This window comes from Emydura macquarii, unplaced genomic scaffold (genome assembly GCF_026122565.2).
Source record: "Emydura macquarii macquarii isolate MOO-44397 ecotype Brisbane River unplaced genomic scaffold, CSIRO-AGI_Emac_v2 contig_2768, whole genome shotgun sequence".
Classification (NCBI taxonomy): Eukaryota; Metazoa; Chordata; order Testudines; family Chelidae; genus Emydura; species Emydura macquarii.
Window position 1 is genome coordinate 46,365,546 of NW_027132905.1, and position 16,865 is coordinate 46,382,410.

The 16,865-nt window shown below is 49.0% G+C and overlaps 1 protein-coding gene across 3 annotated transcripts in view; it reads right to left on the minus strand.

The window, feature by feature from the left end:
* Window positions 1-16,865, minus strand: part of MASP2 (MBL associated serine protease 2) — a 44,863-nt gene that overhangs the window by 19,125 nt on the left and 8,873 nt on the right. For 2 of the 3 annotated variants that reach the window (XM_067567403.1, XM_067567405.1), the window contains exon 2: window positions 2,455-2,674. In XM_067567403.1, the coding sequence (XP_067423504.1) occupies window positions 2,455-2,674 (220 nt within the window). Of the gene's footprint in view, window positions 1-2,454; window positions 2,675-2,944; window positions 3,133-16,865 lie in introns of those variants that run through there. The other variant, XM_067567404.1, reaches the window with a different exon arrangement.

The following is a 16,865-nucleotide window of genomic DNA, read 5'->3' on the forward strand; positions in this document are numbered from 1 at the left end:
GCTCTCTCCCTACCCATGGAATGCCCCAGTGCCAATTCCTTATACTTATAACCACCCTTGCCTGCTTCCAGCTTGCCTTGACACCCCTTCAGCTGTGGTATCTCCCCCTCTGCAGCTCTGGAGCATGACCAAGCAGGGATAGAGGGATTGGAGATTGCTGGAGGGGCAAGAAAAGGAAGAATCATGACAGGCACTAGCAAGAGCAGCTTTAACTTGTGGCCAGGTCTCTACAGGACCCTGCAGGGCAGGCTGCATGGGGGTCCATTGAATCAGCGCATCCGCCACGTGCCCCGGCCACGTGTTCTCCACCCTTGTGGTAGTGCCAGCTGGCGGTGGGCCCCCGTCTGAGCTGAGGCTGAAGGTCTCCAGCTCCTGGTGGACTTTCCAGCACTAGGAACTTTTTTCCACTGGGGGGACAATTAGGTGTTTGGAGATTACAGCACTCTCAAAGCACATCCACGATCACGGATGTCCCATTACCCTGTGGTCGGCAATTTCCCCACACCCGATACGTGCTCCCCCACTCCTCCCCTCCTCTAAATCCTTGGCTGTGAAGCTCATTGCCTGATCCATCCCTTGCAAACACACACACACACACACACACACACAAGACCACAAAGCCAGCTTGGGCCACCAGCATGGTGTTCTGTTTGCTTTCGCCTTTGAACCAAAGTCAGACTCCTTGGTGGCATGTGGGAACAGTCCTCTGGGCTACGACCAGTCACAGGCTGAAGCAGGAATCAGGGTTAAACACACACAGAACTTTGAATTTACAGGAAAGCCCCACTGAGCTGGGTCTCTCTGTTCTCGCATTCTCTCTGGTGCAATGTGTCTTGGTGGGAATCACCCACTGAGTTCCCCAGTTCTCCCAGTCCCCCAGCCCCATTTACTTGAACGTTTTTGACACCATTCGGACGTTTTTGATAAAGAGGATTTGTGCTGCCCCTGGGGGCAAGAAGAGCTCATGCAGACAGGTTCCAGCAGTGGGTAAGAGGCTGAGCACTCTGGCCTGAAAGGTGCAGCCTCAGAGGAGGATGTGGTGAAAAGCACCATGGCCTTAAAGGAACACGAACATCTCGCCCGAGTAAATCAGGGGATTAAGACTTTACTTAAGCTGTCTCATCTTGTTCTACTGAGCTTAAAACGACCATTGCCAAGGTGGGCACAACACTTGCTTCCTGCATGTCCCCTGTGGATACAGCTCCCGCAACCACACACGAACATATGCGTATACTCCTATCGATACCCCTACGAAAACGTGGCTGGACAGTTGGCGTGCTGAGATTGCTGCCTTGGGCTCCCCTCTTCCCCTATTCGTTTGGCCACTCATCATATGATAACCCCATAAATTCTCTAGGGCAGGGACTATCTTTTTATTAAACGTATGCACAGCGCCTAGCACAGCAGGCCCCGGTGCCTGATATCAGGGCCTCTAAGTGCTACGGTACTGAAATAACAACAGCAGTGTCTGGTCAAACCTCCAAAATCCTCCCAATCAACCTGGCTTTTGAATTTGACCCAGCAGCATCTCTTTTGGGTTTTTTTGCACTTCCCCCCAACTAGTCCATTGACCACATTCTTTTCACAAGCTCTGCCCCAATATATATGATGTTGCTGTTTGGGTCTTGTCTTACTTTGGACCCAGGTCCCAACAAAACAGCTGTCCTGGGACATAAGTATTTTGTAGAGCTGGTCAAAAAATTTCAGATAGGACAGGAAAATGCTGATTCAAGAAAACTGAAATGCCTCACGTGAATATATCATTTTGTCACAATTTCTAATGGAAAATTACTGAAGGGCTTCATTTTAATAAGACTGATGTGTTTTGCTTCTATTACATTACAATTGGGAAAAGTCTTATATTATAAATTATAATGTAACAGTAGAAATGATGCACTTCCATAAGCTTGTTTCAATATTTCCAAAATGGAATTTCAGAAATATTGTTTTGTGAGAAATTTTGACTGCTTGATTCCATTAGGGATGAAAGGAAATTTCAACATGTCTGAACTGCCTAGGGAACAGAAATTCCACATTTCGACCAGCTCTAGTTTTCTTCCAATGTGGCTGCTACTTCCCGATCCTGGGGCCCTATGTGAGTGCATCCCTTGCAAATCAGCTGAGCCTAAACCTTACAAAGAGATCTGACCACAAAAGAAATTGATTCCTTGAAACCTACAACTCCAGTCTTTTAACAGAGCTGGCTGCGCTATATATCAGTGTACACGTCAGTCTGAGTGTGGAACGGGATATGCAGCTCCAGTAGACACAGACAGTATAAAGCAAACTACCTAGATAAATGCACGTCTCTATAGACATGCACATGCAATCCCATAGTATAGGTACAAACAAATATCTCATACGTCTCACATACAGCCAGACATCAACATGCACAGATACAAAGTTCTCACGCACACCCACGGACACCGTCATTGCCCCAGAGCCACGACATACCTTCACGTAATCATATTCACACAGGTAGGACAGTTCCATGTTAAAGTGGGTGAAGTAGATCCGGATGGTGTATCCTTTGGGGACGCTGATATTCCAGGTTCTCTCCTTGTTGTTGGGGTACACGTTTGGGAAGTCAGGGGATGTGATCCTCCCATACATTTTCTGCAGCTGGATGTTGCTGCTCACTCCATGGCAAAGGGCCGCTAAGAGGAGGTACAGCCTGCCCCAAATGAACACAGACAGTAACGGGGGGTGAATGTTAGCTCAAAAATCACGCTCGCTACATACCGGGGGCACTAGGACATTAGTCAAGATCTCTGCGCCTAGTGCGCCTCTCGCTTTACCCCCGTGTAAATGCCCTGGGTGTCAGTCGAGTGATGCTGATGTCAGAGCCAGGGGAGGAGAACTGGGCTGCATTTCCTTGCATAAAACAGGACAGAGAGCTAGAGAGCCCAGGCTGCCTGAGAAAAGCCTCCGGGACTGCACTCACCTCATCATTCCGCTGTCCTGCAGGAGCCTGCAGCAGCTTCTCCTGGTGTGTGTTTGCCACAGAGGGTGAGTTTGCTCTGCTGTGTTTGTGTGGCTCTTGAACTCTGATGCTTATCTCCCTTTCCCCCTCAGCCAGCTGAGTTCTGGGAACAGCAGTTACAGCAGAGCGGGCCTGAGCTCAATGTACAGGGCCCGAGTTTACCCCAGCAAAAAGTGCAAAGCAGAGCTGAAAGCACAGCTGGATTCTGAACAGTGCAGCCCCCACCGCTCTGGAAGGATGAGCAATGGGCCTGGCATTTGTGCAGAGAAGCAGAGGAGGGAAAAAAGGGGGGGGGGGATGAGGGCAGGTACAGGGTGGTTCAAGATTGGGTGTGAAGGTGGGTGGTTTGGCAACATCATCTCCCTGTGCATGACTAGAACTCTGGTTCCTTTCGCAGCCTGTGCTGATGGCGCCAAGAAGGAACTGGCCGGGAACACAGGTCCCTTTGCTGATCCATTTTACTAGCTGCTTTCCCGGAGGAGGATCACAGCACTCTTTAGTGCATTAGCCATACAGAACTCTGTAACCGGACAGGAGACGCTTAGATACTACCATGACGAGGTCTATATGAGCACCAGGGTATGCAGGCGGATGTCTGGGTGTTTGTTAATGGGGCACAGAGACGTTAAGCTCTCAGTTGCTGGTTCAAATTCAACCCAAATCTGTTGTGGCTGGAAGCTGTTCTGTGCCTTATGTGTACATCCAGGGTGGGCCTTTGCTGTTTTGCCAGCAGTGCTGGAGCACTGGGCTGAGAGGGTTAAAAATCCCAGTTGGTAACAAACCTTCCAGCTGTGGAATTCCACCCCACTGTCCCATGCAGACTGCCCTACCAAGCCGCAGAGGGAGATGGGGAGTTGGCGAGGTGGGGAGATAAAGGCAGGCTATTCCCGATGGCAGGAGCTGCACAGGAAACACTCTCCCCACACCACCAGCAGCACAGCACCCAGATGCAGGAAGCCAGGGCGAGGGAAGTGGGGAAGGGGCAGAGCAGGACAGTAGAGAGAGCTCCCCCTGGTCCAGCGTTTATCACTGGAGTCGTGGGAAATGGCGTAGAGGCGAGAGCTCTAAATGGGACCCTGCAGTGACCAGCAGCTTGGGGTCCTCTCTTTTCACTCCACAGATGGTGCAGGCTGGCCCAATCCCTGCTCACCTCTAGCACCTGCAAGCCACGGATCCCCACACACTTTACAAGCACTCAGCTCAGCTCCACAGCAGCCTGCCAAGGGGTGGGGGGTCAGTTGTCATCCTCTTCCCCTGCCCCCCATTTAAAATGGGTAATGCAGTTTCCCCTTTCACAGATGGGAGAACAGAGGCAGGGAGGTGAAAGCGACTTGCCAGAGGCTACGCGGGAAGGCTGAGGCAGAACTGAAAACAGGGCCTGAATCCTCCCGCCTTGCGCTTTAACCATTAGCTGCCTTTTCCCTGCAGAAGGGAAAGTTATAAAACAAACAAAGGGCTGTTATTCTGAGAGGCCCAGAGCTACCAGAACCGCAGACCCGCACCTACAGAGTCAGGGTCAACGCCACCAGGAGCAGATATTCAGGCAATGCTGTTGAGCAACTGATATCCCAGCCCACAACTCGGGAGAAGGAGCAGTGGATAGAGTGTGAGGGCGGCTATTGGGGGCAGCACTGGGAGAGTGGGTGGGACACAGAGGTCTGATCCAGCAAGGTCATCTATTCTATTTCTTCACCCCCTCAGCCATGTATCTGCCAAGTTTGCTGGTGCTGGGGGGACATCCCAGCCCATGTATAACACGGTCTCCACTGAACCAAACGGGTGATGTCTGCTATGCTGCAAGTCAGTACAACTCTGCTGATGTCACGCCAGCTGAGGATCTGGCCCACATGCCATATCCCGGTTCCCCTGGAACTCCATGGCAAGACTCACACTGAGGTCCTCGGCCCAAGGATTTGGGCCATTAACTCCCAACACAGGGCCAGATTCTGAGCTCCGCAACAGGAGATAAAATCTAGAGGGCCTCCCCCACCATTGGTGAGGGATTCTCAGCTGTTGTAAATCAGTGTTGCGCCATTGGTTTATGCCAGCGGAAGAGCTGGCCCAATGGAGTTATTCAGGCTGTACCGGAGATCAGAATCAGGGCCCTCCTTATATTTTGTTTGGTTTCCTTTTTTAAAGTTGAAGGTTTTCTAGAAACACCCCTACCCAGCCCCCCTGAGTACAGGCCAGAGTAGACAAGAATCACAGAGGGGAGGGGAGCGAGCTCCATACAGATTGCATAGGTGCCATCACATCACTCATGGAGGGAGACGAGGGAAGCTAGCTTGCGGTGAGAAACTCGGGCTCCTATGTGACGTGTGGAGAGGAATTGTACCAGGACATCCTATTGCCCTCTTACCCCAGCCAGCCCGCCTTCTCCCAGGTGTCTGCTCTTCCAGCCAGCAAAGCTGCCAGTCATCTGTAGTCTGTCTGGGCGATTTCCACCGAATAAAACTAAAGCCAGTGAGTGACACCTACCAAACTGCAACCAGAAAATGCCATTTTCACAGAGGGGAAGGGGCAGCCAACACAATGAGTGCAACAGCAGCAGTAAATGAGGATAATGAGCAAGACCACACAGGAGACAGAGAGGACTAGATGCTTTCAGGAGCCACTGATTGCCAAATTGTCCCTACTGAGCCCTCTCGGGTCATGGACTTTACACAGGCCACAGACGAAAGAAAACTTTGGGAAATCAATAAGTGCCAAGCAGAGGCCTGGCTGTTTGCTCAGCAGTGTCACTGCTTGTGATTTCAGCTATGTTTGTATCTAGGTACACACATGGGTATTGAGTGTGTGTGTCTGTACAGTCAGGCAATTGCTCATGTGGGGAGAGTGCGTATGCATGTACTTACGGTCGTCAGGCGATTGTTCCTACTTGTCTACATTAAGCAATCAGAGGCTAGAGTGCGAATCTGTTTACATTAACTTCCACGCGTCATTTCCGGTATTTCTCCTGCCCCGCACTGTGCCATCTCTGTGAATTATTCTATCATCAAGCAATGCCAAACTGTCTCCCTGGAATTCTAAACTGCCCTTCTCCTTTGTATTACCATACCACCGCCGAGCCCCAGTCACAGATCAGGACCACATTGTGCTAGGCGCTGTACAAACACGCAACACGACAACAGTCCCTGCTCTTGTACATTTTAGCAGCATTGGGTCCCAACCTGCAGGGATCACTTCCAGAAAGGAAGTATCAGCTATAAGATGGTTCTGAAATCAAAATGCCTCCAGCACACTGAGTGTCTCACCAAGCCCTTCCACCCCCATCAGCCCCAGGTTCTCCTGTGTGATGCTTGGATTCTGGTCCATCCTGGCCCAGGGCCCAGAGCCACCCCCCAGAATGGCTGTGCATCAGAACATGGAAGCTGACCTGGCAAGAGGGATGTCTGGAGACCAGGGAAGGTGTTGAATTCTTGGTGCAAATACTAGGCTTCCACCTCCATGGCCTTTGGAGAAGCAAGGCTGCTGCCTGGAGCTGGGGGAAGCCTTTTAGAACGAAGTGCCTGGGATGAAATCCTGGCCCACTGATGTCAAAAGGAGTTTTGCCTGTTTCCTTGCAAAGAGCTCTTCCTGTTTCAGAACATTTTGGGGGCAACAGCCAGCCATTTGCAGCACTAGCTTAACAGCACCACACTGACTAGCTGCAGGCCCTACAAAATGACTCCTACCACCCAACCTCCTCCTTCACCCAGCCCCAAGCAAGCCTGAAGGCTGGGTGCACCCACCCCTGTCCCAGTGAGATGCAGCTATTTGCCAGTTGCCTAGTTTCTGACCCACTTTAGGAAGGTTTGGGGCTATTCTATATGACAGGAGCCCTTTGTGGAATCCAGCTGTCTCGCTGCTCCCCAGCCCCGTTCACACTTGAGAGACCGAGGTAGCTCAGAGGAAGCTTTCAGGAGGAAAACTAGTGTGTGTGAAAGCCAAGGTTCAGGGAAAGGGCTCTGCCTTCAAATCCGTGTCTCCACAGCAGCAGAAACTTGGTGTGACATGAGGATGTTTGGGAGACCGCCATGTGTGGGCTGCCGCATTCAAACATTTTCCCCTAGCTCCCACTACGCTTGCTTTCCTGCTCTCCCTACCTCCCACCGCAGCACAGCCTGGCAAGTGGTAGCAGCAAAGCTGCAGGCAGCTGAGCCATGCACATCAATAAGAGTGTGAGCAGAGCTGCTCAGTCGGGGGCCAGCTAACGCCCTGGCTTGCAGGCTGGGACATTGACCAGCCAAAGGTCCCACCCGGAGTTTCCCGGGCAGGCCAGGAAGCAGGGGGTGGGAGGAAGGTGAGGCTGGAAAGCTGAGACCCAGGCTGTGCTGGAGGGAGGTGATGGGAGTATGCACGTGAGACACACACAGAGGGCTGTAGGTTTGACCTGCCACGTTCTGTACATTCCCTAAGCTCTGGCTCTTGCTTTCCCCAAATATAAACTCGCCTCCTACTTCCACAGGCTGCAAGCCTCTCCTCATCCCCCATCGGAGGAGGGAAACTTGGGGGTTACACTCCCGCTCACTGAACAGAGGGGGAGCACCCTTCAGCCAGGAAAGCATCTAGCAGATTGGCAGGGAGATGTCCAGTGGAGCAACAGGGCAAGATGCACAGCATGCATGGCCATCAGGGAGATAGGAGAGGAGTCAGAGGAGCTGGTGTGGCCTGATTTTGCACTACTTGGACCCTGGGTCTCTTCCTGCACAACAAGAGGAAGGATAATATACTAGATGGACTGCTGATAATGGAAGGGGTGCGACCAGATGGATCTTTGCTCTCTTCTAGCATGGGCATGCCAATGGGTTCTTCCTTAACTCTGTATTCTGGTGGGCCCCTGACACGACAATGCCATGATGCGCTCTGTCATGTTCTCTGGGGAGGGAGGAACACGAGCTCACTAGTCAGGGCCCTCGTATGATGGCACAGAGCAGGTCCCTCCCTCAGGTCATTGCACCATTGTTTCTGGAGGCTGAGGCTACATTTATCCAAAGCAACTAGAGATCTCGGAAGCCCAGTGGGAGCCACCTTAAAGGATCCAGATTTTCTGAGCGCAAATGCTCAGCTCTCCTTGAAAATCCAGGCCCTTTAAGTTGTCTCTAGCTAGGCACCCCAAAATCACTAGTTGCTTTAAAAAACCTTGGCCTGCACATCCAATGCACCGAGAAGGTATGTCTAAGCCTGGTGACCGGCAGTGCAGAGTGCTTCTGTGACTTATGCTCACGGCAAACACATAGAAAACACAAACAAAAACATAAAATACTCTTGTGGAAGGTTGCAACTTACCACTACTTGTATTCTTCAGAGCTACAACCCTAACACACAGTAACCAAAATCAGAGAGAGAGAAAACAGGCTGCTCACTAAAGCAGAGAGTCACAACTCACCCCATCTTGCTCAGGGCTCGTTCTTTCCCAGACTGACTCTCTCATCACACAGGTCCCTACAGAGCTACCTAGCCTGCAAGCAGAAGCAGGAAAAAAACCCCACTCTTAAAGTGATAGCTTGCAATTCCAACAGTGTCCTCAATATACCACAGTGATCCACGTACCCAACGCCCACACTAGAGGCCTCTGCAGAAACTGTTAACAAGAAAACATGATGGTGATTGGAGATTCACTGACAGCAGCTGCAGAAAGCGAAGGAAGGGAGAAGATGGCTACTTTCTGCAGCTTCTGCTCCAAACGTGGACCACAGGAATTGCCATTCTGGATCAGACAGGGGCTCCCTCTAGGCAGCATGATGCCTAGCCGGGACCAGGACCAGCTGTTTCAGGGGGTTGGGTGAGACACTGCATGGAATAACCTGCTCACAGGACAGGTTTCTCAGTTTGAGATTATCTAATGGCTGGAAGCACGAGGGTTCACAGCCCTTCCAGGCTTCTAGACTCATTGGTTTTTAAGCCTATCTAAGGAAAGGCAAATATGTTGAACAAGGGCTCACTGTATTCCCCAAATATGCAGCTTCCCTCTTGCTCCATCACTTTCCCAAGAGCCGCCTGTCTGCACAGCCCTGAGATATTGCTTCACTGCTTGTTGTTCCATGGCTAAATATAAACCTCCCGCATGGGAGGGGTGTAAGGAGGGAGGCAAGGCTGCATTTCCTCATTACAAATTCAACAGCTGTGACTGACATCCTGACATCTAATGACAAACACAGACCAGGCAGGCAGAGTGTACTGGGCGAGGGGGGGGCCTGAATGGGGAGGAACAGGACCAAGCAGGCAGAGAGTGAGGGGACACAGACCAGGCAGGCAGAAAGTGGGGGGAAAGGGGAAATGAAGAGGAAGAACTAAGAGCTGTAAAACAGGTGCCTGTGTGTGTGTGAGGGGGGGAACAATCTTTCATCAAGGTGAGGTGAGCAAACTGGGAAAGTTGATATGCTTCAAGATGGTTTCTCTCTTCAGTTAGTGTTTTTTTCCCCCTCCAGGTCACTTTATTTTCCATGGCAATGGCCTCTCCCTCCAGACAATGCAGGACGCTGCAGCGTGTCACCGGCTACCACGAGCACGTCACATCTGTCGTCCACTCCCTACACTGGTTTCCCATAGAATAGAAGAGCAAGCCAAGTTCAAGGTCTCAGCTTGATCTTCAAGGTGCTCTGTGGCCTGGGCCCAGGAATGAAGACCGTGGTCAACCACTCAATCCCTCGCCCCAATGGAACTTTCTACAATAAGGGTAAAGCTCGTCCATGGAGAAGACAGAACTTTCCTTGGGGGCTGATCCGAGACCATGGAATGAACTCCCACAAGAACCATCACCTTCACTCCAAGTGCCAGGCACATTTCCTTGACCTGCCTTCTCTAACAAAAACCCACACACACACACACACACTCTCTCTCTCTCTCTCTTCCCCCCCCCCCCCAAAAAACAGAACACTCCACTGCATACACTTCTCCCGCAAAGGAAAGAATGAGAGAACAAACATGACAGATGGTAGTCACATTGCTTAAAGCACTGCTGGAAGGCATTCGGATACAGTGATGTGAGCAGTATAAGAATCATATAGACATAAGTGCAGGAACTAAGGGTATTGGAGGTGCTGCCACACCCCCTGGCTTGAAGTGGTTTCCTTCATATACAGGGTTTACAGTTTGATTCAATGGCTCTCAGCACCCCTACTATAAAAATTGTTCCAGAACCCCGGCATATAGAATAGAAACTCTCTCTCCTCTTGCCTGTCCATCTGTCTGCCCCTCTCTTGTTTCCATTCACCTGTCTCTCAAAGAAGGAAATCATTCACATCCCCACCCAGGATACGCTGTGTCTGCTACATTGGCTCCGGAGTCTGCCACTGCAGTGGAACAGCTGTTTTTCTCTGCAGAGAGAGTTTGGTTTGAGTTCAGATAAAGTAGGAGCCAGGCCTATGTTGTAATACTCTGTCCTCGGCCTTCCTCTCTCAGATCATAGGAGATATGCATGTTACAAACACAAACAGCCTGTTTCCTAGATAATTATGGCTCAAAGCAATGGATAGGAACTAAGAAAAGCTCATGTTATTCATACTCTCAGGACAAAATCCGAGAACAGTGAAGGGAACATGTAGTTAATAACACCAGGGAGTGAACAGGGCAGGATGCAGCTCCACAGCAGAGGAATTGAAAACTAGCAGACAAAGACCCTAGAAAAGGGGATGCCACAACAATTCCTCACCATGCCAGCCTCAGTTGGATCAGCACCCTGGTGCTGTTACAAGGTCATTGTGGCCTTGTCCAACAAGCAACCTGCCCAGCTAAGTCATTCTTAGCATCTGCTGCTCCTGGAACGGCCCCCAGGAACCAGGAGCTGAGAAGCATCTCACTCTGCAACAATGGTTTGGGTTTGTATACCTTCCATGGTGAATAGGTGGGCTGGACAGTGGCCTGCCTGCTAGGAGATGACTCCCCTGCAGCATGGTTAAGTCTTCAATGAAAGACTCCCCATCTCCTATGCAGCAGCATTTCCTCCCATTTATTCTTTGGTAGGCTGGTGTTTGGGGGATATCAGATGAACAGGTCTGTAACAGGGCTCAAATTCCTCCCCCATCCGAGGTTTCATTTCTCACCCCCTGCTCCAGCCCTTTTTAGATGAGGCTTGATTCCTGTCCATATGGACCACAGCTCCTACCCATCTGCAATCCCACCCCCTTCCCATCCAAGGCTCTGCAGAGTGCAGCTACAGCACCCTCTAGCTTACAGGTTTGAGTTGCTCTTGGGTGGAAACACCTGTTTTTACTGGTCTCAGTCGCATTTTGCCAGTTGAAAACACAGCAAAGGGACCTGGAGCCTGCCGAGATCGTGGATCAGTCTGGGAATTTGGCTGCAGATCTCGAGCTCCTTCTGCCTCCAAGCTTTCTTCTTGATCTTTTAACCTTCATCACTGCTCTCCCTCCATGGAAAAAGTAAACACTCTGCAAAGCACCTTCTTCCCCTTCCACATGAATCGCTGGTTAGATACAGATCAGAGGAAATGCAGAATTAACTAGATCCTTTCTCCCATTCAGTGAGCCATGGCTCTTACTGAAGAGCTACTGTGTCCCAACAAGCTACCGAACTCCAGCCTGCACCAGACTTCCCTGTAACCATATGCAGCCAAGTGCACTGCCCCCGTACTTTGGCCCAACACCTTAGAGACCTTCCCTCACCACTCCTCTTTCTCCAGAACAGGCCACAATCATCTCTGCATTGTGTGAGAGAGGAGTTATTAGCCCACTGAGCCAGAATAATCAGCAGATCCGGTCAAAAGTGCTTCCAAAAGGAGAACTATTATTTAGGTACTGTGATAATGGGAGCTACAGAAAAGTCCAAAGGATGAGGACAGAGACACTGGAATGGACAGATCTCCCTATAGCTGAATTCCTTACTGAATATGTGGAGTTCAGTTCCTGTAGAGAAAGTGGATTGAAGATGGCACCATATCTACTGGCAGCATGAACCAAAATCTGTAGCATTCCAGAAAGAATTTATCTACCAGGCAGCCAGCGGTGAAAAGAATAATGGAGGCAAATGCACCTTCAAACCAGTCTTAATGTGGGATATATTATACTTCTTGGCCAATCCAAAACATACAGCCTTAGCAGTAGAGAGATTCAGCAAATAAAAAACAGCTGCCCCATAATGGGGCTCAATAGAATGTGGCTTAATCAGAAGCATCTTGAATGAGGAGTGGACTTGTATATTCAGATATTCTCCACTACGTGCCCTAAACTGTTTAATTGCACACACAGTAACACTATATAGCTGCTGAGTTCCTCCCAAGAGATGGCTGCATTTTATTGATGGAAGAAGTAATCCTGCTAAATAGTGCCACATTTTCAGATGCGGGGTATCCTTTTGCTTATGCAGTCACTAGATTTACATACACAAAAGCAGATTTGCACATTCAACGGGGGCATCCACATACACATTTTACTGGTGCAGCTGACGTGGCTTTATTTGAAATCTGGCTGACAATTTGTTGAGGCTAAATCTGGAAATGCTAGGATCCTTATTGACTAAAAGCTACTACGAACTGTTGACTTATTCTGGAGTCTTTATGTCTCTTGGCATGTACAGAGAAGTTTGATGGATGTAATACAGGCACTCAAGCTATCTAATTCTGAATTAGACATGGAGACTGTTAGTTTCACCAGCAGCAGTTTGGAATAGATTTTATCTTCCAAGGACTGGTGCTGGCAGCATCAGACAGTCATGCCAGCCTAGTCCGCTACAATAAAGCCAAACCCTTCTGGAAGAGAGAACAATTTGGTCTATTAGAGAGAGAGATTTGAGAAGTGAACTTGGCTCCCCACCCAGAGTTCAGATCCAGGCTTTCAATTGGGGCCCTGTCTCCAGCAATGCAAAACAGAATGCACGATACCAAACTGCTCTCAAGTGCTGGCCCTGATGCCAAAGCACTGGCAGGGCACCAGACCAAACTGATTCATCCAAGCCCTGGGGGGACTCCTGGCTGCAGAAAGCAGGTTGGAACATCTAGTGGGTCAAAATGTAGAACGTGGTCCCAACATCATGATACATGTATGCTAAGTATAGTATACACTACGTTACTAGGTATTATGTACATGATATATATATATATATATAGGTACTGGGGAGTTATGTTAACTGAATGTATAATGATCTTCCCCCAATTCAGTTCACCCGTATCAAGTAACCCACAACACTCTGCAAAGCTGAAATCAGCTTTGGCATTAGAAAATAGGAAACCTGTCAAAGACAAGTTCTGTTAATGTTGTGCCCTAGGTACAAGCTTAGGAGGTGCCTTCACATCTGTTAGTACCTGGAATGCTGTGTCCAAAACAACAGGTCAGAGGGGTAACACCAGGGTACCAGAAAAACAAGCTGAAATTGGTGGATGGAATCTTAGATGACATATAGAGGGTCTTAGCTTGTACACAATGTCATTATAAATAGTGGTCGTTTTGGGGAACATATTTTCTACGTAAGGCGACCTGAACATGCTGTGAGAACCCGCTTCTCAGAAGGATTGGTGATGTATTAACTCTCTGTCTCCTGTACCACATTGTTTTGTCTATAAACAATAAATTGGCTGAACTTGGTTATTTGGTCTCAAGCATTTTTAAATACAGAGCCACAAATGTAGTCAAAATCAACTGGCTATGCATATTAATCAACAAACAAAACAGAGGGCATTGGAATTCAGCTTTCTCCCTTCTTGAGGAAGGCTGCGGAGAGGGAACATTCCAAACCTCCCTTGAAGAGCTTGTTCCACTCTCCCGTTGTGTGCTTCTTAGATCCTGGTATAGGTGCATCATCATGGGATTGGAAGCAAGGGGAACGCTAACTTTATTCAGGTTCTTATACTACATGAGTTCATTTGGAGTAGCATGGACAAGACAGACCCCCAGAGGCTAGTAAATGAAAAAATCTTGCTGTGTCATTTAAATGTTCAGATGGGATCTCCAGGGGGCTGGCAAGAAGAATCTTTGGGGTGAAAAAAGAGGAGGGGAGGGAATGAGGCTATTTCACTCGCTGTACATTAGTGAGGATGAGAGGGAGCCAGAGTGAAAGAGGGGCTGGAAAAATCACTCCTGCTGAAGTCAGATTAATCTTTCTCACTTGTCTGTTAGCCTCTGCTTAACAGCATTGTAATGACCTGAAATTACAACTGATAAATCGGTGCTGAGGGTTTGTCTCATCGAGGCTGCCACACAAGGATGGGCCATTATTCTTTCAATTTAGATCTCTGATGCCTGTTAACATACATTAGGCTTTTCCATATGGTGCTTTTTAGCCTGGTGCCCAGGGCAGCTGCCCAGGTCTCTTCCCCCACCCACGCTCTCAGGCCCTGCCTAATGAGAATGGATGACAGCCCCGGCTCAGTAATGGGACACAGATGGTCCAAATGGCTTTTCACTTTTCTACTTTGCACCATATTTTCCATCTTAGAAAGTCTCATACAAAAATAAACCCTCCTAATCTTTGGCGCTGTAATTTTTTGTTTTCTAAATTGACAACGGACTTGTAGCATAGGGCAAAATCTTTGAGGGCTGCAGAACTCTTATTAGAGTGGATCAGGCACTGAACTGAGAGTAAGCAGACCTGGGAATCTAGTCCCAGATCTGCAGCTGGGTGGCTTTGGGCAAGTCACTCCCCCTCACTGTGCTTCTGTTTTCCTTCTCACCCCTTGTCTGTCTGGCCTACTGTAAACTCTTCAGGGCAGGGGCTGTCCTTTACTATGGGTTTGTACAGCATCTAATGCAACTACTACTACTATTTATATTACCATAGCACCTAGGAGCCCTATGCATAGATCAGAACCCCATTGTGCTAGGTGCTGCACAAACACACTGGCCTGCTGATCTCCACTGGCCTCTTCACCCTACCAGAATACAAATAATAATAAATTAAACAAATGGATCACTGGAGTGAAAGTCTGGTGCAGATAGGACAAAAGGGGCAGCCCTGAAAGGAGAAGACAATCCTACAGTTGCACGCAGTAGCAAATGACTGAGGGGACTAAGCAGGAGGTTTAGCATACCTAGACTCTGTGGCATTCCAGGTTCAAACCCCAGCAGGGTTAACATAGGCTCTTCTTCCTATGGATTATTTGTATCCCAAGAGGAGCTGTAAATGCAAGAGGCGTTGTCCAAACATGCTGGAAGAGGAAGATACAGTGGCTTCCAGGTCATTTATGGGGGGGGAGAGGGAATGTCTTTTATAATGGTCTCATCCCAAGTGCTCATTTTGACCTAGCCCCACTGACTTCAATGGGGGTGAGAGCAAGCCCTTGCCTGGCACTCTGGAACGAGCCCAGCATTTTCAGTGAAACCAGGGAATGATCAAAAGTTTGACTGTTTTCTGTCTTTTTAAACCTTAGCTCTCAGCCCTGCCGAAAGCCAAGCACTCCCTTTCTAGTCGTCTCACTGCATTCTCCACATGCATTCAGTCCCACGCTCGTCCCGGCTAGTTTATCAGTGCCTCTGTATTCTGGCTCTGGGGGCTCATCCTCTCCTCTCCCTTATTACAAACCATGATGCTATTGTACAGCAATGATCCTGAAAGCTAAGTCTGGAGACAGGCTGCTATAATGTTTTGGGTGATTATTGTGGAATACTTATGCTGTATCCTGTCCACGTGCATTTCATCCTGAGCCACCACATCCCCTCTTCTTGTCCCTTCTTCTCTTTAGCTATCTTCTTGTTTCCTTATATTCAACTGCAGGTTTGTTTGGCATATTCAAGCTGGAGGTTCTTTCCCGGGGTCTCTTTCCTGCCTGGCTTCTATGATTTTTCCATTCTATACAATGAGGATAATGAAGGATAATTCCTTTGTAATGTGCTTTGAAGGAAGGTTCAAACAAGAAGGGAAGAGGCACCTCATATACTTACCATACAGACCAGGTAGACTGGACAGGCAGAGGGGTGCGTCATATACATCCTGCATCATCCAAGTGCATATAGCCTTTTTGGGTAGGAGAGAGCTCCTGGCATATGCCTTAAACAACCCCAGAACTGAGAGCAGTATGGGAAGGAGTTAGGCATAGAAAGGAGAAACCGAAGAGCACGGGTTTTTTCCTCACTGCTTCCTTGTATTCGCCTTGTCCGTCTGTCTGTATCCACTGGTCTTACACTTTGTAAGCTCTTTGGGGCAAGGACTTTCTGTTCTGAGTTTGTACAGTGCCTGGTCTATGCCTGGAGCTCTTAGGTGTCACCCCAATATCACTACTGCACGTGAAAGAAGGCTGTACCAGACTTGACTTGGAGGATGTTCCCGTCTCTTCAAAGTCCCAGTTGCTCTTTGGGAATTATGGAATCTGGCTTTGCATTGCACCTTAAAATATGGAAATTGTCATTTCACTGTTCACCAGTGGGGCCCAGCAGAGGCTTCAAAAAGGATAGGGAGTTAAGGGCCTCATTAGGAGCCAAAATAAGGGCTGCCTTGTTTCTGTCTGTGACATTTCATTTACTAGGAAGTCTCCCCTTCTGAAGGTGTGCAGTGGTAATTATATGCCTCTGAAGAATGGGGGCGAGGAACTCAGAAAAAATTCCTCTCAAATCCTTCAGCCTTCATTACAGTTCTCCTTAAAAATGCCAGCTCTGATTTACAGCCCGAGAAGGCCTGCAGGCAGACCTGACCAGCTGCCAAAGCAGGGCTGACAGAAGCATGAAACTTATTAACCTGCCCTTCAATCTTTCCGGGCCATTGCAAGAGATGGCCTGGGCTGTTCCGTACATGAGCAGACATTTGTTCTGTAGCCGCCTGCCGGTGGTGTGGGTGTTTACATCTGAGCTGCCCTGTCTCTGTGTGAAGACTGCAAAGAGGCAGTGCTCAGAGCAAGGGACAAGGCACCAAGAATTTTCAGGGTCTATTCCTGAAACTACCACTCCATGGCTGCGTGAACCTGGTTAAGTCACTTCACCTCTCTCATGCAGTTTGGCCATCTGCAAAACGGGGATAATCA